Raw genomic sequence first — 24,131 nt, 5'->3', positions numbered from 1 at the left:
GACTCAGTAGATTATATATATGTATGTGAATGTGTGTGTGCATACATTATGTATATGTGTGTAACAAAAATAATAGAAGAAGTCATGAGTTTGGGAGGCCACCTGGGAGGAGTTGGGAGAGGGGCCAGGACTAAAATAGATGCAGTGCTTATGTATGAAGTTTTCAAGAAAAATGTTAAATTTGAAGAAATGGGGGATTATCTGATTTCCCAGCTTCTCCCACCCTTCTTTACTTATCCAAGCACAATTTTTATTATTATTCCAATGTAATTCATTCCAGTCATATGCTACACATTTAAGTTTTGTGTATATGTCAACTGTACAAATGTGCTATTTTCTGTGACTTCTTGGCCCAACATCTTATAAAAATAAAGTTATGTGCTATATGCACATTCTTTATCAGTACTCTTAGTGGTATAATACTCCACAAAACAGGAGAACCAAAGTTGATCTAGCCACTTCTTTACTGCTGGTCATTGATGTTCCATTTGTATTGTTTTCAAGTTCAAGTTAAAAGTTTCTCAGAGTGATTTTGAACTAAAGCATATGAAATATTTCAATTTTATTCTATATAGAGTCCTAGACATTACTAGATAATCAGATAAGAATGTCTTTGCGGCTTTACATTTAAAACAAAAAATATTTTCCAAAAGTATAATGTCCACTAACTTTCCAATGAGGGAGAAGACTGAGAATATTTCATAGTAGCTGATTTTTTTTTTTTTTGCAATTAATGGGAAGCTAACTAGTGGTGGTACTAGGACCTGATAGAAGAATATGACTCCTAGCATCTGCTCTTGTTCCACAGTATCTGACATGCTTGACCACATCAAGATCCCAGACAGATAAACTTGCCTTTGATGTAGGTCTGCGGGAACATGCCACAGGTAAGTTGTCATCCCTAGGTTCAGCCTGTGGGATCTTGTGCTAATGACTTTTTTTTTTTTTTTTTTTTTTGAGACAGGGTTTCTCTTTGCACCTTTCCTGGAACTCACTCTGTAGCCCAGGCTGGCCTTGAACTCACAGAGATCCGTCTGCCTCTGCCTCGCCAAGTACTGGAATTAAAGGTGTGGGCCACCACCACCCAGCAGCTAAGGACTTTTGAGAAAGAAGCTGGATATGTTACTTATTTGGAATTCCACATCAGCAAGGTCAAAAAAGATAACGCTGATTTAAAAAAAAAATGTGAGGATGATTGAAGGAAGGATGTGTGAAACATAAAAACATAGAGTCTAAGGCACGATGCCAGAAGCCTGGGTACTGGAAAGTATTTTAATGGCTTACTACTAGAAATAGACAGTTTAGTTCGTAAGAACTGTAGATACTGAGTAGCTGCTAAGAAAACATGTAAAAGTAACTTCATTAGTGCTTCATAGTGAAATATGAAATATGTCTAGATTAGAGAAGTGGGCCCTTTGTATTCTGCAAACAAGCCATTCCCAAGTCAGTTTCCCTAAGGTCAGCCAGTGACGCCCACCAGCCTCAATTTTGGCATTCCAATGTATCTCCCATATATTTATTGTATATTTTTCTATAAATTTACTCATTTTATCTGTAGTATTTTAAGCAAAAATCTATCTCTGTAAGTAGAGAAATGGTCTTTTGCCATAAAGTATATAACAACAACAACAAAAAACGATTGTCAAATAATTGAGAAAATGATAAAGAATTGTCAATATATTAGATCTAAACTTAAAACTTTTGTGATAGAATTAGTTCAAAGAGAGGTTTTTTTTCCCTTAAATTTCACACTAAATAATCAAATGTCATTTGTCTTCTACAAAGCATCAAATACATTGGAAACCACTTCCATTTTGTGTGTATGCATGTATGTGAATAAAGTTATATATGTATATATATATATATATATATGTATGTATGTATGTATGTATATATGTGTGTGTATGTGTATGTGAATAAAGTTATATGTATGTATGTATGTATGTGTATATATATATATATATATATATATATATATATATCATCAGCCAGATGTGGTACCTGCCTCTGATCCTGATGCTAGGGAGTCTGAACAAGAAGAATCATAAGTTCAAGGTCAGCCTGGGCTACTTAGTAGGTTTAAGGCCAGTCTAAGCTACATAGCAAGTTCCTGTAGAAGTTGGTACTAAGAAATGTGGTTGCCCAAGCCAGGAGGGACTTGGTCCTGCCTCAACTGAATGTACCAGGCTTAGTTATCCCCCCATGAGAGAACTTACCCTGTTGGAGAAGGAGATGGGGGGTTGGGATGGGGGAGAGCAGGAGGAGGGATGAGAGGGAGATCTGTTGTTGATATGTTAAATGAATTTTTAAAATTTAATAAAAGGAAGGAAGGAAGGAAGGAAGGAAGGAAGGAAGGAAGGAAGGAAGGAAGGAAGGAAGGAAGGAAGGAAGGAAGGAAAGGAAGGAAGGTGGTTGCCAAGATGACAGCAACTCTTCTGGAATCCAGAAATGAAGGACAGAGGCCCAGGGAAACTATCTACAAATATGTAAGAAGTTACACTATCAAGAAAGTACCAGTTTCCTGGTGGCTGTTCTGAAGGCCAACAGAGAAGTGGATAGAAGTTGAAATGAGACATATTTTACCTCAGTGAAGAAAAATGCTTTGTAATATCTGCAGAGGAATGGCTCGCCAGGGAATGTAGCATGTTCCCTGTGTCTGGAAACAGGTATAGACAATCTGACCATCTGTCAAGCACATTGCATATAGAATTTCTGTTCTAGGTAGAGGTTGGGCTATTGCCATTAGGAATACTATATGGAAGTGTGGTCAAAAGCAACAGAAACTGATTCTGATGGGTTTAAGTGGAGCAAGATTTGCTGGAAGGATACTGAGTAGAACGTGGACTAAAAATAGAGCTTCAAAATTAACCAGGCTGTGGAAGGAGATACCAGGGAAGTAAAGTCACTTAGGGAACTACAGAAATTCTGTTTGGAATATAGTCTTTAACAATATGGCATTTCCCCCTAACAGGAAGGGCGTTCCAATGTTCCATCTCCAAAGAAGGACAGAAGTCTACGCTGTTGTTCTAAAATGAGACTAGTGTATCAGTTAAGGGTGCGGATTATCTGACTTTGTGATGATCAGAAAACAATACAGGAGCCTATTCACCATGCATCTGCTATTTCTGTGGCCTGCACCAGGCTGCCCTCTTCTTTTGTACACAGGAGAAGTCAGGGCCTGTCTCCGACTGTTGTGAGCTTTTTTCCCCCCAAAGAAGATCATACGTGAATTAGATTTGAGGTTTCTTTGATTTTAGCTTGTGTTTTTCTTCAAGTATAATTTCCTCTAAAATGTTGTCAATCGTTTCAAAAAATTACAAATTGAGTGGAATGTCACACTATGAATGTAAGTTGTCCTCTCTCTATAAGCCAGATGCCAGTCTTAGAGCATGTAATCAGAAGAGTCATGTACAGTCCTTCTATTTATAGCAGTGAAATGATGGTATATTTTCTGAAATCTGCAAAGGAATAGAAAAAGAACACTTTTAGTAGAGTTCAGGTAATATACCTAATTTACTGTTAGAGCCTCTAATGAAAAGGAGGCAAATAGACTTACTTAATTCAGAAGTTATCTTCTGAGTCCCTGTGATCAGAATTAGTAGGAACTTTGGTGACAGCAGACCTAGTAGATACTTGAGCTGGACCAAGTTCAAAGTGGCTGCTCAGAAGATGATCTGTGTGTGGACAAGTAGGAAAGGGATGACTGGCTGCATATAAATTTAGGGTCTGAAGTAATTTGCTTTTCTTTCACCCTTGACCTACTCTGCTCATATTCTCCTTGAGTCAGGAGAATGTACTGGCTTCCCCCAACGACAATCAGGGTTTTATGGGATAAGGCCTATCATGAGGGTGAGGGAGTCACATGGAATCCACTGAGATAGAATCCTAGTTCCTTACCCAGCAATTTTGTGAATGTTCTTTAGAAGGCTGCTCCTTAGCTGGGTTGGATGTTGAGGAGAAAGTGTGAAGAAATAAATCTGGATTTTTCCCCCTACATACTAATAAATTCTTAAACTAGATAATTAGTACAACTGAGTTAGTTGCTCAGTTCTGCACACTTTTAAAGTTTTGTTTTGATTCTACTACATTGACATAGATTTAGAATCATGAGGACAAGATGCTGCAAATGCTGTCCTGCGTTTTGGAGCCAGTGACCGGGACACCCTAGGAGTTCAGGGAACAGCTCCAAGGACAAGAGACTTGTCAGAGAAGTCTTTCTCTCTTTTTTGGGTGTCTGTTCATGATGCTCTAAATGCTGGATGCCCTCTCATGACCCACAGAGTTTATACCAGGTAGTCTGATCAATTTTACCTCAAATGTTCAAGTCATATTCTTTTGTAATGCATTTTTAAATGTAGTCAAATACCTATACATAATTTTAATAGATAAGTGGCACTTTGATGTTTATTAAAAATATCTGCTCCCTACTCTAGATTCCTGCCTCAGGCACCTGTGTTCAGCTCTTCTAGTATTGCTTGCTACTGTTTATGAAAACTGTGTATATATTGCCATTTCATTGATTCTTTCCAGATTAGGTTTTATCTATTCGCGTCCTGATAAAGTTTAATTCTCACAGTCTACTTTTCACTGTCCTTCTTCTTTGCGTTCTCAATCTGTTCATATCTGTTTTTATGTAAAAACTAAACCAACAACTTCCATTGGTATAACTACTATCACATATTTGTAAATAACCCACATGATATATTATAGTTGGGTTTGTTTTGTCTTCTGTGGCTGAATCATGGATTTACTTCCAAGCTTTCCCATTGACCCAAAAAATGTCCTTGAATTATTAGGATCAGTCACATTATCTCTTCATCTTCTTAGAAATATCCATCATCACCCAAGGACTTCACTTTGCCTCTTCTAGCTTCTGCTTCTTCTTCACTACACCACAGATTACTACTTTATTTCAGCAAACCACACTATGCAGTAGCTTTCACAGAAAAGATGCATGCAGGTACCAAATTATCTGAAGGTTTGTTCATCCTAGCTTCATAAGTAATTCATAGTTTAGTTTAATTCTGTATTAAAAGTATTTTTTCTTGGCTTCCTACAGGCCTTTGAGACAAACTGGCTGTTGAGACAAGCGTGCTCTGATTCCTGATGCTTTGTATGTGACCGTTTTCCTTTCTAAAAAACGCTTTCTCTCTCTCTCTCTCTCTCTCTCTCTCTCTCTCTCTCTCTCTCTCTCTCTCTCTCTCTCTCTCTCATGTCTGAAATTCCGCAGTGTGTCTTGTGGATTCTCTCTGTTATGCGGCCTCAGGAGGATGCAGGATAGGGTAGATTCTTGACTATGCGAGGGACTCTGGGACATTTTCTATTTGCAGATGTTTGCTGTCCAGCACCGGGAAAGTTTTAGGGATATTTTTTCTTTGTTGATACTCTATTCTTGTTTCCTAGGGATTCCTCTAGATTGTTGTCTAGAATTTTATTTTAATCAAAATATTTTCCTCTTTCCTTTTCCCTTCCAAACCCCTCACATGTCCTTTCCTTCCAACCCCTCCTCTCACTGCCTCTCAAATTTTAATTCTTTTTTTTTTCCAAGATAAGGTCTCACTGTGCCACCCTGGAACTCTATGTAGACCAGGCAATCCTCCTGCCTCTGTCTCCTGAGTGCTGGGATTAAAAACATGGACCACCATTGCTCAAATCTAATTCATTCTCATTCTCTCTCTCTCTCTCTCTCTCTCCCCCTCTCTCCCTCCCTCCCTCCCTCCCTCTCTCCTTTCTAAACTATTTTTCTGTGTTCTTTTTGGAAGAATTTCCAACTGTCTGTAATTATTTTGGTTTTCTTCAAAATTGAAGTAATTTTCTTTCTCTCTTAATGGAATCTTCAGATACTTTCTGAGTATATTTTCTTTCTTTTATAAGATTGTTACTTGTAAAATTTTGAAAGTTTTTGCTCTCTGCAATCTTGATTTTTCTAGTTCCTGCCCTACCTCCACCATTTTTGTTTATTTGTTTGTTTCCTGATATCAATGTTAGAGGCATTCCTCAAATTCAACATGACCTTTTGTCTTTGCTCATATTCAAGTCAAGGTCATAAAAGCTGATGGGAAGCTGGGTTGTGGCTTGGCATCTGTTAGTACTTACTCTGGAGTTATCTTTCAGAGCCCTGAGCATTTAAGATGAGAATCTCAAACCCTGGTAGCTTTTACCTTTAGTATGCTTTGGCTTCTCTAAAAAGCAGTCCTCAGATCTGAGGACTAGTAAACATCACTCAGCTTTGCAGATGGCATTCTAGAAGCTGAGGGGTAGAAGCAAAGGGAGAGAAGTGGGGGTATGTCTAATCACACAGTAACTCCAGTGATCTGCTCTCAGCAGGACTCCACTTTCTTATTTGGCAGCATCTTATGGGATTTCTAAGACCAGACCCTTGGTGGTTTGCAACTCCATGAATTCTGTAGCCTGGGGGAGGAAGAGGCATCTGCTTGTGTGGGATGGGGAGGGGATCTTGGGCTTAAATGTCCTTAATACCTTTTAGCTATTCTTCCTGTTTACAACCCATCTTTACCTCCAGCCCAGGCAGTTTTCCTGCTGGATCTATTCATAGCAGGGTGTACTCTTAAGACAGTGGTTTCTTTAAATGTTATTTAAAATTGTCATTCCCAACCCCACCCCCATAACATTTTTTCTTCCTTGGTACATATATTTTCACATGTATTAGGCTGTTTTAGTTCTTACAGGTTTGAGCCTTAAGAATCAAACAAAAATTCTCTTTGCTATTGTTTTAGCACATTTCATAGAAGGTGAAGAAGAAAGATAAAATTGCTAAAATGCTCAATATGCAAATGAAATAGAGTCCTCAAGGCCCCCTTTCTGTGGGGACAAGGGTTGAGGTCCTCACATATAGCCTAGGCTAGCCTCAAACTCATTAAGCCAAGGGCAAACTTGAACTTCTGGTCTTCTTGCTTCCACATGTACCACCAAAACATATTTTGAAATCAATTCTTAAAAGATATAAAAGGCAGTGTGGAAAAAAAGTCATGTCCTACATCTGTTAAAATATTCAGACTTCTGTAATTACTGACCTCCAATAATCTTTCCCAAATTGTGTCTTTCTGTCTTTATGGAAAATGAAAAAATATAGTCTAGAATATACATTAGACAATAAGGCCAGTTGTAGATAAGTAGAAATTGAAGCCAAGAGAGTTGGGGAGAAGGGAGAGGTGTGTCATCAGGAAGGAATATGGGGCAGAATTGAGATCACTGCTTTCTGGGACACAGAGGCTAACTCACAAAGCCTTTATGTAGGAGAGGCCTGTTGGTGGACCATACATCCTGCTTCCAAACAGAGGTCTGAAGGAGAGAAAGTACGAATTGGAGATGACCTTATCCTCGTCAGTGTGTCCTCTGAAAGATACCTTGTAAGTACCACTTGACAGGAGCATCTTTTGTTTTCAGAATGTCCCCTTTAGGAACAGGTGGCCAAGGGAAACGGAGCCACAGCCGGCTGGGTATAACAAGATGTCTCTCCCCTACGAGGCAATCATAGTGCCTGGGAATTTAACTGTTAGCTTTCCTTTTAGATCATTGTATAGTATTGAGCAAATGCTGCTAAGATGAATTAAGACACATTACTATGAATTTATCGAATTGTTTGGCTCTTGCCAAGTGGAATACAACATGGCAGAAAGAATACAGAAAAATAAGCTTTTGGTGCAGACAGAAAAGAATGTAAAATGTTAGTGCAGGGGGTATTACAGAAGCTGATAGATGCATATGAGGTCTTTAATTTGAGTATAGGTACCAGGCAAGCTCTGCTCAGGGTGGGGATGCCTGAAGATAGAGAAATGCCAAAGATAGGTGTTAAATTTCTCAGCAACCCTGCCAAGCTGATTTCTCCTTACTTTCTCCAAATGTTGAAGTAACTTTTTCCCATCTGTGGGTTTTCTTATTCTACAAAAAAAAATAGACATTTTATAAGTGTATAGAGTCAGGGATGAAGCTGGGATGACAAGGTTAATGCTTGTCTGCCACCTCTGTGACTGCAGATTCCTTCTTCCTGGAATACAGAGCCAGATATGAAACCGCCTAAAGACTGAGTAAAGAAAGCTCCCACACAGGCTCTGTAGAAAGAACCACAGAACACGGATGCTGTTTAACGTAACCCTTGACATTGTAGTTAGCAGCTCTGACAGGACTGGACTAGTGGTTTAAAGGAGGATTTCACTTCTTTTCCCACTGCAGCATCTCTCGATATCAAATGGTAACATACAAGTGGATGCCTCCTTCATGCAAACACTCTGGAATGTACATCCTACATGTTCGGGAAGTAGCATCGAAGAAGGTAGGCCTTTGTAATGCAGTCAGCCCTGAGCTTGACATTCCCTCTGGGCTGTGGATGTCAACATTGTCTGCTGTTTCTAGTTCCACATACAGTATGGTTTTATTTCTCCTACTTTCTTTCTCTAGTGTCAGTATATATTATTTTCTATTCGGACTCCTCATGGGCATCATTAAGCTTGTCTTTAATTCTTTGGTATCCATAATTAGTTTATCACTACAAGCACACAGAACTTGGACATACACCTTCCCTCTCTCACCAAGTTTTCACTTTTATTCATGCTTACTATTGGTAAGTAAACAAGCCCAGAAACTTCCATCTTGGAAGAGATCATTTGCCAGAAAGGTAACATGGCTTATTCCCCATCCCATCCCATGCCTCTCTCCACAGAAGGAAGGAACTTCCTTTATAATAAATATATAATTGGTCTTTGATTTTTACTTACCTTTATGGAACACCCCTTAATATAATAAATGAAATTTTCTCAGCATTAAATTCTTTCTGTGGAAATAAGGTCATCCAGATTTATTTTCATAACCTATTTCTTGGAGACAGGCAAAGTCAATGCACTTTACAGGTTATGTAATAAACACATTGGCCTTACCTCACTCATAGGTGATACCACCACAGCTGAGCAGAAAAAAAAAAAATGCCAATGACCCAAGGGTTATTGCATTCCATTCTAGCACATTACAGAAAGATCTGAATTTTTATGATTGGTCTTATCACAGGCTTTAACCCTAGTTTTCTTCCTGAGCCTAATAGTTTCAAACTGGGGATGTTCTTCTGAGCTATGATGTTTGGAAACAGGAAAATGAGAGTTGTCAAGGTGACAGCCCAGTTTCAGAAGGTACCACAGTTAAGCTAAATGACTGGGAAGTGACAAACCCTAAGTTTCCTGGTAGTATATGAGAGGCCTTTAAAAATCAGACATTTGCTGGGTCTGTAGATCAGTGACAGAACACTTGCTCAGCATTGCCAAACCCTGGGTTCGTGTTCTCTCTCTATCTCTCTCTCTCTCTCTCTCTCTCTCTCTCTCTCTCTCTCTCTCTCTCTCTCTCTCTCTCTCTCTCTCGTAACACACACACATACACATACACATACAAACATCAACCTACCTTTTTAAATCTATTCATTCTTTCCCTGCTTTCAGGAATCCAGACTCCCTGTCTTAAATCCTTCCCTAGAAAGTTTCCGCCCCAACTCTGTGTTAAATGTTTCATCTTCAACCACAAAAATAAATTTATCTCAGTCCCAACAGAGAGCTTGTGGAGATTAATTAAGGAGTGTTTGCAAATCATGTCAAATGGTTCTCACAGAAGTGCTGAGTGCCCTTGTGTGCATGAAATTGGAAGAGCTCATCAGCTCAGTCACAGAACTGGGTGGAGAATGGTCATTCAACATCCACAGAGGAGAAACCCACCCTGCCCTTATGGACTTTAGTGGTCCTCCTTTTCATAATTTCTTCTTGACTGTGACCCACACAAACACACACACACACACACACACACACACACACAGAGAGAGAGAGAGAGAGAGAGAGAGAGAGAGAGAGAGAGAGAGAGAGTTCTGCTAAGAAAAGTTGTAATGTACCAGCATTTAGCCATTTGCTCAGATGAGGAAGATATTGATTGTAAAAGCCCACAAACTATTCATGATGGACTCTTAATGGTCATAGTCTCACCACCAAGAGAAGATAAAGAGTTTAATCAAGGGCTTGATGGCTGAAGTTTTTAATTTTCTATGTAAATTGGCTACTAGGAATTCCCTTCAGTGCATCATGAATTATTCAAATGCAAAAAAAATGCAACTGTACATATTAGTATAATTAGCTATTAGAAAAATACTTGTGAATATTCGAGGGGAGTTTAAGATAATCTTTCCTTGCCTAGATAAAAAAGAAATAAACTAAAGAAAATCGGACCATCACTGCCCAATATGCTCTGAGAACACCAGTTACCCATCTAGCAGGATTTCTCATTGATACTGTTTTAATCCAGCATCCAAAATAGTTTGAGATAGCCCCCTAAGTGTTCTAATTATGTAATTTAAAAAGGAAAACTCCAAATACAGACATGGCGCATATTAAGTCCGTATGTCTCCTGAGAACAGGGTAGCCTAGAGATTTTTAAATTCAGAAGAATAACAAATCCAATTTTTTTGTACAAATCTAGCTTAGTCAGGCCGTCTCCTCCTAGTATGCTCTTCAAATTAATGCTTGGAATTCACTTCAAGACCAGTGGGTCATCATGCCCTTGAAGTTCATTATTTCTTTTGAGCATCTGAACTCCATGACTGTTGAGGTTTTTCTCTGCTAAAATCCAAGCACTTGTTGATAGCAGTTAGTGCGCATATCCACTCAGACACGCTGGAGTAGTTCTGCCTCCCACTTTTTGCTATAGATGCATTATCAAATTTTATCCATATTTGTTAATTGCATTTAAAAACTACCTTCTCCTAAAGCAGCCCTGAGAAACTTAATTGCCTTTTCCTAAACAACTCTTAAAAAGAGATTGTCATCCCATTCCAGGTCATTTCTACCCATATCTATAATTTGATTTGGATTTTGCCACAGAGTGCATACACTAGGATTGTAAGAACTTCTCTGGTCATTTTGATACTGAGTTATTAGCTTCTTAAGAAACTGGAAAATCCTGCTCTTCCCAACAGTAATTTTCCTTTTGTTTTTTAATGATAACAGTTGACACAGTGGTTTCACCTCCCTCTTGATCGTTAGCCTTATTTCTGAAACTCTACTTAACTGCCAGTGTTAGAATTCTTTTCTCCCTGAGGCCTGAATTTATGGACTCTATAGTATCCCAAATGCACCTCTCTTGCTGTTTGCTAGAACTATCTATGACCTGCATGAATTTACCACCACTGAATGCAGTGTTCTCTTTAAGCTTTCTGTCAGTTTATAGTAGAATACCATTCTTTCATAGGATACCTACTTGGTGGGCACGTAGTTCGTCTTTTCCATGGTCATGATGAATGTTTGACAATACCATCTACAGACCAGAATGATTCTCAGCACAGGTAAGCCACTGTCCTCGTTTTTTCTCTGAGCTGTCTGTAGTCTCTGGCGACTCATATTAAGAGCTTGCATTCTCATTTGGCCACACATGAACTGTGTAGGTACTTCTCAGTTGGCCTGACCTTCATCTAACCACAGCTCCAGTTTGTTAAATAGGAATGGGGAGACAGTAGTGTTTGCTCACAAAAAAAAAAAGTGGTGTGTTTACATTCAATCTAAACAAACAATGCTACAATGTATGCCAAGCCATTCATTGTCTTTGATTGCTCCTGAGTCTGAGGCACCCCGTTGATGAGGGAAATCTGTCATTTTGGGAGGCTGCGTGTTTGCACAAGTTATGACTGGTCCTTGAAAGACAGCTTACCTCTGTTCCTTTCACCTTTTGTACTAAGTAATTAAGATAGAGTTGGTTGGTTTCATTTTTCTTGATACCAACTCACTGGGAGAAGCTAGGCATCAGAATCCAACGGAAGATGGATTTAGCAGGGAGCAGTGTGGAGGAATATAGTTAGAGGTAGTATTGAAGTGAACTTTCTTTAGTCCAATAGCTGATTGATTAATGGGCTCTTGTTAAAGATTCAAAGTTATGTGAATCAGCCCTGCTGTGTCCAGAAGACACTGTTTCTTTGAAGTTATTCAGCACCCCTGGCTCTTACAATCTTTCTGCCTCCTCTTCTGTATAGGTCGCTGAACCTTGAGGGGGATGGTTTTGATAAGGATCCAGTTGTGGATCTCTTTGTTATTCCCATATACTGCAAGAAGAAGCTTCTCTGATGAGGGCTGAGCTCTGCTCTGCTCTATGGGTATAGCACTATGTCATTAGGGGTCGTTTTATTGCTATGTTCCTCTAGCATAATAATCAGTATACTAATAGTAGTAAGGGATACTACATGGTTTTTTTATGCATGTGCTTTGTGTTATGTTTTTGTATTTTTTCCTCATACTGATTTTCTTTAGTTTTTCTGTTTTGATTCTCATTTTTTTGTTCTGTGATTGTTTTTCCTGTGTGTTTATATTTTTGAGAGAGAGAGAGTAAGAGAAAGAACATGAAGTTGGATGGGTAGTGAAGTGGAGAGGATCTGAGAGGAGTTTGGAGTAGGGGAAAGGATATCAAATATATTAGGTGATTTTTTTCAGTAAAAAGTTTCTAAAATATTCAAAATTATGAAATGGTGGATATTTTAACCCACACAATAAATATATACTTAAGATTTATTACTATTTTGCTTATAATCAAAGGAAGAGTACATAAAATGCTCTGTACAAGTCTCATATATTAAATAAAAATCATACCTCTCATTCAAATTCAGCGTAATTTTGACAGTAATTAGTCTGATTTCGTGACAGCAGTTTCTTGCCTTTTTGTCGTGCTTACAAGATCCTTTTCAACTACATTGATTTACTTTATTGGTAACATTAGGGCTAAAACTTGACAATTTGGTGATCGTCTTGATCAGACTTCTGCCAGTAGTGACATCCTGACTGATTTCAGATGGGAGCCTAGAAAGCCAGATTTTTGTTGGCTTTCCATCAGGGCTCATTTCTTATTCCACGTGCTCAAGGATCCAGAAGCAGTGTAATTGAATGTATTACTGCAGAAACTTTCCTCCAGTGATTTGAGCCTCTTATAGTATGTCCCTTCCTGCTTGTTAGGTCCTCTGAATGTCCTTCACAGGAGCCAGATGTGACATAGAACAGAGTCCAAAACACGCTGAACATAGATCTATATAATTGTTGTGAGTGAATTACTCCCTTCCTCCCTAATCATGGTCAGTGGCTGATGGTGATGTCTACATAGTTGACCTGATTTCTTTTAGGATTACAGATCACTACCTAAATATTGTCATGTGATCTTATTCAGTTGCAGGATACTTTTCCATTTCATCTTTGTTTTATATTGGTTTGATTTTAGTAGTTTTTATTGCTGCTGCTGCTGCTGCTACTACTACTACTACTACTACCACCACCACTTTTTTTAGGAAAGGGTCTTATTATATAGTTCTGCCTAGAATTTACTATGTAAATCTGGCTGGCTTTCAACTCATAGACATCAGCCTACATCTGTCTCTCAGTTCTGGGATTATATGTCTGGCTTATTGTTGGTTTTATATCTTACTATGTTACCAAAGAAGATGAGAAGACACACTTGTCTTTCCTTTGCAAGGCAGTAGGGGCTGACTGAGCAAAGAAGCTACTATTGAGTCCTTTGGAGCCTGAATTCTTGAAATTTTCTGGCATTCTCAATGAATGCAGGGTGGCAAGATGCCTTGGAATTTTTTTATGTCTAGGGACTGTGACTGGTAAGCCTCTTCATTGATGTCTGTTATCAAAAAAAAAAAATCCTCAACTGGCCAGAATTGTTGGAAACAATGAAATAAGAGGGGTGGTGAGGGAACAGGAAAGAGATAGCATGCTAAGAATCTCTGGGAACCACTAAGTCATGCTATGGTACTGACTCTCCAGATGAAATTGATTTTCTTCTGTCTGAATCCTGAGGGTAGGCAGGCTTGGTAAAAATATTACCCATGAATGGAAACTAAAGATCCACAATCTCACATTCTGAACTCAGATTTTTGGCTGTGCCTCTGACTTGTCAACCGCCCTGGGCTAAGTCACTCGACCTGTTGGAGCTAAGGCTAGGCTGTCAGCCAGGCTTTCAAAAGCACCTCAGCTGTCCACCCACTCTAATCCTTATTGCAGTCATTTACGATCGCAGGAACAAGTTGTTTCAACCTTGGTAACCTGGTGAGATTAAACAGGCCAAGCTGCAAGAATGTCTCATTCAGGAAGAATAGACCTTTAAGTATACTTCAGAAGCTGGGCTTAGAGGGTCCTCTGATGCTAGCTCCAGGGCAGGATCGGTTGAGACCCAAGGTGGGCCACTTCATCTCTACTTTTCTTTCAGCCTTTGCTGAAGGCAGAGATGCACCAGTGAAAATCTCAGTCAATCTGTGTGAGTGGCAAAGTCGATAGAGTAGCATTTCCATTCTTGGCCAGATATATAGATACCTGGAAGGTATGGCTATAAATTAGTATAGGATTTCCTTTACTAAGTATTTTCTGGTAGAATATACATTTAAAACAAGGCTTAGAAATGCCCTCTATAACCTCACCTTGATGATGTAACCATGATTAATGTAATATTTTATTGTATCCTTGTGCCTTAATGTGTTCTTCTAAGCATATTTATAAATATCTATGTTTAAACAAAATTTGGATAAATCTGTATTTCATAGTTCTTTGTTCATAGTTCCGTGAACATTCTTTTAAAACATTCTTTTAAAAATCACATTGAGTCTTTTACATCTCATGATATAACTACCCTTATTAGGCCTGTTTTATAGATGAGGGAACTGAACCACAGAGAACTGACAGATCTTTCCCTAGTTCATAGTACTAACAGATCCAAATACAGATATCTTCCATTTTAATGTGCATCTTTTGAACAAATTCAGACTATTTCACCACAGGGGGCATATCTATTTCCTCTTCATCACTGTTGAAGGTTTTTTTTTTTTCTAAAATCTAGCTCCAAATTCATCTGAAGCTTTGAATAATTCACTTTTGTGACATAGCCAAACTATGACAGAGGTAGGATGTAAGGCTGGTGAATTCAAGTGCAGGTAAATGATCAGTCTTGAAAGGTCTCCAAACAAGACATCCAACATCCTCCTTTGGCTTCTTCACATGCACAGTTATATATAGTCACACACAAATGTGTGCATTGCATGCATGCATAATACTGTACTTCTCAAAATTCTGAGTGGTAAGAGAACGAGAACAAGAGACAAGTGGGAAACACTGTGACAGCAAGTAAAGAAGACAAGCCTAACCTTGACTGTGACACTCTAGATCATGCCCTGTAACAGGAAAATAACTATCGGAAATTTTTGGATGAAATATGAATAAGGTGTTGAGTTTGAGTACCCTGACTGGCTACAAGCATTGGCTTCTCAGTTTAGGCAAATATATCTCAATGATGCAAGATGACCTTGTGAGGGGCATTGAGTGACACTGTACAAGAACTCTGTGAACTGTTTGTGAAATTTCTTCACGAATCTAAAATTAGTCCAAAACAAAAATTATTTACAAGCATATTAAAACATAGTTCTTAAGCTGGGAAGAAAGAAACCATTCAATAATGGAACCATGGAAACTATGGCAGCTGGAGACACAACTTTATCCAGGCTCCCTAGAACATTGACAAGAGATTTGCACTATAGTGCATATGTGTTTCAAAAGAAGAAAAATCCATTTATAAGAAATGTAAACTACATTGAGAAGCCTAACCTGAAAGGCTTGCAGCATTCTTTATCAGCAGCACAGTATGCGACTGGGCTGTTTTAGCAATGAAGAAATGGGAGACACTGGCATCCCTTTTTCCACTGTCTCTCTGGTGACCCATGAGTGTCAGTTGCATGTGGAGTGCAGTCCCCTCCCTTTAAGTCACTTTTATTTGTCCTAAGAGTAGAGGTAAGAACCCACAGCCAATCCTCTCTTTTGAGTTTTGTTGACTTTGGGAGGCTTAGACAGCTGGTGTGGTCCTCCCCTGAAAGGAGCTGTCCCACAACTAGTGCTGATCTCCATCTCTGCTCACAGGAGAGTTTTCTATGAAGCTGGAGGAGCTGGAACCAGAGCCAGGTCTCTGTGGAGAGTGGAACCCCTTCGGATAAGGTAACACATGGTCCAGATGGTGCCATTTATAAGAGTGGTTGGTTTTCCAGTACAGTCCATTCTCTTATATTTACCATTTGTTATGTATCTTGAGATGAACCCTCAAAAGTCCATGGTTGAGAGCTAAATTCTGAAATTTCTATGGCTTTGATTATAAGGAATCACAGAGAGAGACAGAGACACAGAGAGAGAGAGAATGGGGGAGACTGACTTTCTCACTCTCGTGATATTTCCAGACTCCTACTTTGATTCTAAGGTTGGCTGCATCCTGTTCTTATAAAACCTGGGTAATCGAATTATAGTTCTGACATTACCACCTAAAACCCTCAGAGCTTCCCACCCCCCTCCTTATTTTATTAAACAAATTCTCCGGAAGCCATCAGTGGATGTCTTGGCTCCAGTTAAGAGCTATCTTTAAACAACAAAGATAGACAGGTAGTCATGATGGCAGTTAGCAAAATAAGATTCAAACTTCACATAGCTGTGAAGAAAACAACATTTGTCAGAATATTTCACACAGTAATGTACGTAGGTGGAAGGAACAAAGGCTGATTTTTCCAACCATGAGCTTGAGTAACAGCTTTTAAAGCTTGAGTAACTTGTCCTTTAAACTCCAAATACTGAAGGCCCATCTGGTTGAGAACAAGTCCTTTTATTTGCTGGGAAGATAGGTAAGTTGAGTTAGAGTTAAACAGTGGAGGTAAGAGAGGAGAAAATTAATGTTGCCACCTGCTACTTCTTCTCCATTTCCTCCCTAGAACTCAGGCCAATGTTTCCCTAAACATGTGTTCAAGGGAGAATTCTTTTTCATGAGAGATGTTTGCCCCCAAAGAAGGTCTGCTCGAGATGAAAAGGAAGTAGTGGGAATTCTCCTACACCTCCCTCTCCCTCTCCTTTTTTGCCTAATTTACATAGTTTATTGAGAAGCTTTTGAAGATATTGATTTGGAGTGCACCACTGCTGTATAACTAAAAAACAAAAATATATACATAATAGTGTATCTGTGTGTGAGAAATAATGATTTATTTTTAATGAGGCACCCACTTATTCACTTGCTCAAGACTTCTTGTTTAAGAGGCCTTTCAAATGTCAAAGGAGGCATCTACATACTGTCATAGTTGTAGCTGTTAGCTCTTTACATCAGACACCTAGACATAAAGAGTTTAGGTCTTTTATCATTGTGATTTGGATTTTCAGGTGTTCCTAAATATTGAAAAGGTGGATAATGATTTTAAAGTTTGACATAGATATGGTAATCTAACTCCAAGGATAAATTTTGAGTTACTAGTGATACCATGGATAATTTCTCCCCTAATATTTACCATATTTTGAATGCTAATCTTTTGGTGAAGATTTTACAATTTTACAATCAAATGTCTTTCTGTAGTTAAGAATCCCAAAGACAACACAATGCAAATTCTCTGTGTGATATCCATCTTTACGTGGCTTATTTTTTGTATTACCTTTACTGTCTCTTTAAAGAATTTATTTTTTAAAACTATCTATTTCTTTATATAACTGTGTATAACTGTATATATTTTTTCTCTCTCTCTTTCAAGGCTACATACATTTTTACACACATTGTAAACTATTCCATCTGAATCTGTCTTATTGTGAACCTATTGCTTTAAACTGCAGCTTCCCATCATGTCAGTGGTACATTTACTGCCAGCTCTGGGAGCCATCAACTCTTAGAAACAGTGGGTCTATGCTTTTATTAAAGCAGCCCAGAAACCTTAAAAAAAAAAAAAAAAAAACTATATCCAACACATAGCATAGTGCTCATCTTGGAGACATCTCTGTGTAACATAGCGTAGGTCAAGCCTGCATGTTACGAACCCACCATAGAGTAGCTCAAAGCCTTAGTCTGCCACTAACTTGAATGAGACAGCTGTTTTTAACTCTGTTTTAGAAACTTTTTTTCTCAGGTTTTAGGTGGAAACTCTTGCCAACCCTTTGGGCGCCATTTATAGCTGGAGTTTTCTCCAGTCCTGCCCAGCACCACAGACCCCACAACCACTTATAAAATAATCACTCAGAAACTCATATTAATTAAACTGCTCAGGCCTACCACTGTCTAGCTCTTACACTTAAACTCAGCCCATTTCTATTAATCTTTACTTTGCCACTTGGCTCGTGGCTTGCCGGTACTTTACATCCTGCTCCTCATCGCAGTGCCTGGCAGCGTCTCTCTGCCTCAGCCTTTCACTTCCCAGACTTCTCCTCTCTCTTTTTCCTGTCTATACTTCTTGCCTGGTTACTGGCCAATCAGCATTTATCAATCAGTCATCCACAGCAGGCCATGAAAAGACTGACACTCCACCTGAGGTTTTTCTTATCTCATTCATTCAGTCCTACTCTACTTTTTCCTGCAGGACATATCTCCTTTGAATGTACCAGAATGTCTGTTTCCTTATCGTATCACTTACTACCTGCCTCTCCTGGAGGCATAACCTGCAGTGGTTGTAGGTTTGATTTGTTTGTTTTGTGGTTTGTCATAAAGACATGGACTCTTTATGATGGTGCAATATTTGAGTTCCAATAACCAAGTGGAAAGACTGGTCTTCTAGATACAAGTGTTCCTAGAAATGAGATCTTACCATTGTTTTGAGGTGGTTTGCACAGAGGTGCATATTGGTAGACTGAATGATAGGTTGAAACTCAGAACTTCCAGCCATAGTATATACTGCCCTGCCATCAGGATCATGGTCCTTGCCTTTAAGAGGAGTCAGAGGAAAGCACTGTGCTGAGTTCTAGGCAAACAGAAAACAGTTCATTGACCCTTAATGATAAACCCCAGAGAGGACATAATGCTGGGGGGTAAGAAAGTACAGGATAAACACTGAACAGTACTGACTTCTGTGTAAATATGATTTCTCATGTGCTTTTCACCAGCTGGAGCGGCAGCAACATCAGGTGGGGTCAGGCGTTCCGACTCCGGCATCTCACCACAGGCCACTACCTGGCCTTGACAGAAGACCAAGGCCTCCTTCTACAAGACCGGGGGAAATCGGACACCAAGTCCACAGCGTTCTCCTTCCGGGCATCAAAGGTAAGGCACTATGGAGGGAACGTTGACTGCGCTGGAGTTGAGAGCCGCTGGAGTCCTCCAGGTAGACCTCTGACTGAAAAGAATGGAGACAGTGGGACAGAGTGACATATGGACATCTGGCAATCATGCTCCCTGATCTTTTGAGATGGCCTCCTGAGAGAACATCTATCTGGGATGAAGGGTAAAGTTCATAAGAGGAGACTAGTAACTCTTAGAAAACACACACAGTCATCAGAGTAGACAGTATTGCTCACAAGCTAAAGGAAGCTATAACTGTTTGGTATATTCTATGTAGTGTTTAATGACTTCTAAGTTACGTGCTTTTTTCTCCTATAAAACAATGGAATCATGAGGTTCAGGCCGTGTTTTTTTAAAGTAAGGAAGTTACTTTGTTAAAGATTCAGACATGATTCTGGACAGAGCATTACCTTGGAGTTTTATACAGTTACTAGTACTTCCTCATCTTTTTCTCCTTTCTTACCTTTGTCCTGTCCACTCAAATTTTCACTGAGGATAGATCCTGGGATAGTTATGTTAGCTCCGAATGGAAAACTTTGCCATTTGATGTGCATATAAATAACTACCTTTTCAACTATCTAGTGTTCAGTCAGGTTTGGATTCTGCCTGAGAGCTGGATATGGCTGGAGTCAGAATTGCATGCTGAGCTAACTCCTGATGGACAGTTGGATGTACCGCCACTTTATGATTGTTCTGAAAAGATCATCCAAGCATAAGAAGGGCTCAGCACAGATGTATGCATAGCTATCAGGCTGTCTGCTCCTCTGAGAGGATGGGTATTCTCTCCTTTGGGAACTTCACCTCTAGATTCATTTTTCCTTGCATTTTCTGAGAAATAGGTTTTGATTTCTGTTCTCAACATGATTTCCATGAAGGGTTGTTGATGGTTCTGATTGTGATGGTGGGTATGCAGCTGACAGTTGAATTTTCAATGGGACATCTCTGATTCCTAAGCATCAGGAGAAAACAGCCCCTTCAGCCCTGCCCTTCCTGTCCCTTCATGGTTCTATGATCTGCCCTTTAAGACAGAGAAATACTTTGATAGAAAGGTTTTATTTATCACACAAAAATTAAGCCTTTTTAACATCTGTATTTAAAGCATCAAAAATAACTAAGGTTAGAGGCTGGAAAGATGGCTCTGCAGTTAATATGTACTGCTCTTGCAGAGGACCTGGGGTTGGTTCCCAGCACCCACATCAGGCAGGAGGATCCAACACCTCTGGCTTCCAGGGGCATCTGCACTAAAATGTACATAACCACACACAGATGTACATACATACACATACTTAAAAAATAAAATGAATCTTTAAAAAGATATTAACTTCCTACTTATTTCTTACTAGACTCACTTCAAATGCTACCTCCTATCTATTTCCCGTGTGGTGGCATGCTAGCTACTTGACTTCATTCTGTCTTTTTGAGAATATGTCTTTCCTTTTACCATCAGTCCTTTTTTCTTTGTTTCAAGATTCCTAGCTTGAGGATTTGGGGTTGGATTTTTGTTTGTTGGTTGGTTTTTGTTTTGTTTTTTGGGTTTTTTTTTTTTTTTTGGTTTGTTTGGTTGGTTGTTTTTGTTGTTTTTTAGTTGGTTGGTTGGTTTGATGATTAGTTTTTCAAGACGAGATTTCTCTGTGCATTTGCTGTCATTGACTGCCCTGGATCTCACTCTGTAGACCAAGCTGACCTCGAACTCACAGAGATCTACCTGCCTTGGCCTCCTGAGTGCTGGGATTAAAGGCAAGTGCCATCACTGAGGATTTTTAATTTATGTCTATTTAGCAATTATTCTGGCTACCAGGAAGTAATTTATGGCAGTCTAACTTGCTAAAATAATAGTTTTTAAAAAAACGAGAAAATATAAGAACAGTGGCAAACAGGATCCCATTCTCTCATGAGAAATGGGGTGTAGACTGAGGAGATCAGCAGGTGGGGAGAAGGAAAGAAGATGGAATGTGAGAAGTGACTCATGGTGGCTGATAACCCACTAAGTCCCTTTCTGAAAATGCCAGGCTGGCCCTTTCCTACCTCCTCTTTCCCCAACCAGCTATAGATGTTCTGGACTAGAAAAATGACTATAAGATCTTTACTGTTTCATTTACACAAAGGATTCAGGCAACCTCCCAGGCAGCTGGCAGCATCCTGCTCCCAAGGAACCTTTCCACCGCATTTCTTTCTTGCCTTAGCCTTGTGAAGCAAGGCTCCGCAATGTGCTATGGTACCTGAGGGAAGTTAGAGAGACTCAGAGCCACATAGGGTTATTACAACACTTCTCTTACATCACTTCTGGCTTCTGAGTATATTTTGTCTTCCCATCATTTATCTCCCCAAGTTCCTCCATTTACACATACATGAAGGCTAGCACCCAATGTATAAAAAGCCACTATTGTTCCGTGGAAGCCGGCAGCTTAACAGAACTAGATGTAAGAGCTGTCCTGTGCAATTGGCAGCATGCTTACATTTTACTGGAGTCACTGTATTAGAGGTTTTAAATAACTCTCAGTTCATTTGTACTCAGCCCAGTTAGCTTCATTTCCATTATAAAAGAATCAAAATTGAAATTACTTCAGCTCCAGAGCAGGCACATATGGCTGTGTTCCCACAGGAAATTGGGGCTCCCTTTGAGATGTAGTGTGGGAGGAACATTTGGAATCTTAGACTGTGAAGCTACACAAAAAAGGAAGACAATGTGGGGAGCACTCAGCTTTGCCATAGCCCGTGGAAATAGCTGTGGAGGAAGAGCACTAGAGATGCCCTGGCTTCCCTGGACCTCCACATGGCTCCTAGCTGAGGAACAAGTTGCAAGTGGTCTTCCCAGCATGCACTTTGGTGAGCTTCTCCTCACTGGACAGTAGTGATGATCTCCAGAAGACACAAGGGATTGACTGGGACTATCTCTCTTTCAACAGTACACGGGCATGGTGTCCTCACTCTTTCCTGTTATCCATGTTAGTTAACAGAGTGGACAGTAGACAACATTCCAGGGTCTAGATGATACCTGAGGAGTTTGCGATATCTCAGTGTCAAGGTTGATAGGTAGAGACAGAGATAAATGTCTGGGAAGATGTTGGGGAGATAAATGATGGGAAGATAAAATGTATTCAGAAGCCAGAAGTGATGTAAGAGAAGTGTTGTAATAACCCTATGGGGCTCTGAGTCTCTCCATTCTGTGAGAAAGGAGTTGCGGAGAAGTTTGAGTGTTCACTTGGCCTTTTCTATACCCTGGACAGTCTGGTAATAGAAAAAGAGGTTCCTGGGAGTACTAGTGTTTGGGTTTCAGACACATGCCCCAAAAGGATGCTGGTCCGGGCCTCTTTCATTTGTAACTATAAGCTTCTCATCCTCTCACTAGAAATAAAGTTGCATTAGTCTGTAACAGCCATGGCTGCAATAGGGGGCCATGGACCCGTTGCCAGTACAGAACACCCTGAGCAAGCTGCCTCTACAGGAAGGGTGACAGGCGGGTGCTCCTGAAGGGGGTGTGGACACTGTAAGATTAGCGTGGGAGCCAGGAGTGATGGCACAGGTTCAGGTCCTCACTACTCAGGAGGCTGAAGTCGGAGGATGATGTGCTAATGGCCTGTCTTGGCTGCAGAGTAAGTTGAAGACTAGTCTAGTGAACTTGACATGACCCTATAACAAAAGGTTAAAAAGAGGACTGTGAACAAAGTTCAGTTTTAGATTACTTACCTAGCACATGTAAGGCCCTGGGTTCAATTCATAGTACCACATAAAAAAAAAGTGAGAAACTGGGGCCAGGCATGGGGGCACACACCTTTAACCCCAGAACTCAAGAGGCAGAGTCAGGAGGATCTCTGTGAGTTTGAGATCAGCCTGATCTACATAGGAAGTTCCAGGACATCCAGGGCTATGTAGAGAGACCCTGTCTCAAAAACCAAAATAAACAAACAAATAACTGGGGTGTGACCAATCCTTGTTGAAAGGTGACCACATTCAAGCCCTGACTGCAGTTAGAGGCCTGGGCCTGGCTCTGGAGATTCTTACTAAAATCTTTGGGAAAATTGCATGAAACATGTAGAATAAGAACAGAATATGATCTTGACCCAGGCTCCCACACCGCCACTTCAGCAGAATTATTCATATCAAAGTGGAGGTTCTGGGATATATTGTTGCCTCTGAAATGTAGCACCCCAACATTAATCTGAAAGTAGTAAGTATGACATATCACACAGCTTTAATGTTGCCTAATTCTGGTCTTGACTCTCACCAGTTTTTCATGAGACCTGTAAAATAGTCTTCAATCTATTCTGACCTCATTTGAAGCCTGTCATGAAGACACTTTTGCATTTGACCTCTGCCTGCCCCTCAATCAGGTCTCTTACCACTTTCCCGTGGTCTGTTTTAGATCCAACATACTGTATGTTTATCAGTCTTCGAATGTGGTGTTTTTCTCATGACCAGCCTTTTCCTATAGCATTCTTTGGTCTCTCCATATCATCACCAGTGAGGTCATCATTTTACTTCCAGGAAGGTGTGAGGTATAGCTTATGAGAACAAACATTGTTCATGCTTCTAGTAGGAGGTCCTAGTGACGGAGAACATACCCATTCCCCGCTGAAATGGTTTTGTATTCTAGCATCTCAGTGGATACTGTGTAGAAATTACAGTTGAAAATGACCCGATGAAGAAATATATAAATATGATAAAGGAATATATAAATATTATCATAAAAGTCCACAGTGAAACCCATTTCAATCTAACCTCCTTCATCTTTGCAGCCATGTTCTGTCTTCCTTGTGTAATCATTTTGCTATCATCTCATCCCTGAACACACTCAATGAGAGAGATTCATTTTATTTTGAACATCTAAGTCAAATTTCTATGAATTTGATTTCCCATCATTTTCCACAGTCTTGACATTGCAAGGCCATTCCCTTAGGATTGTCAGATAATGTGGTTTAATATTTACTCTGGCATGGCAAATGCTATTTAGATGTCATGCTTCAATGTCAACTTACAACACTGCATTCCTTTCAGGCAAGGCTGAATTAATAATATTAAAGCAGGCCTTATTATGTGTAGCCATCTATTTTATGGCTTCTCTA

At 39.7% G+C, this 24,131-nt stretch overlaps 1 protein-coding gene across 1 annotated transcript in view; it reads left to right on the top strand.

Annotated features, from left to right (window-relative positions):
- The window catches only part of Ryr3 (ryanodine receptor 3), a gene marked incomplete at its 5' end in the record, with an annotated part of 626,824 nt that overhangs the window by 135,857 nt on the left and 466,836 nt on the right, over positions 1-24,131 (top strand). Inside the window, 6 exon segments of the mRNA XM_037205092.1 lie at positions 809-887; positions 7,258-7,370; positions 8,194-8,293; positions 11,233-11,326; positions 15,924-15,998; positions 18,894-19,050. Of these exon segments, the coding sequence (XP_037060987.1) occupies positions 809-887; positions 7,258-7,370; positions 8,194-8,293; positions 11,233-11,326; positions 15,924-15,998; positions 18,894-19,050 (618 nt within the window).

This window comes from Peromyscus leucopus, chromosome 4 (assembly GCF_004664715.2).
Source record: "Peromyscus leucopus breed LL Stock chromosome 4, UCI_PerLeu_2.1, whole genome shotgun sequence".
NCBI lineage: Eukaryota > Metazoa > Chordata > Mammalia > Rodentia > Cricetidae > Peromyscus > Peromyscus leucopus.
This window is presented reverse-complemented; position numbering and strand designations above follow the sequence as displayed.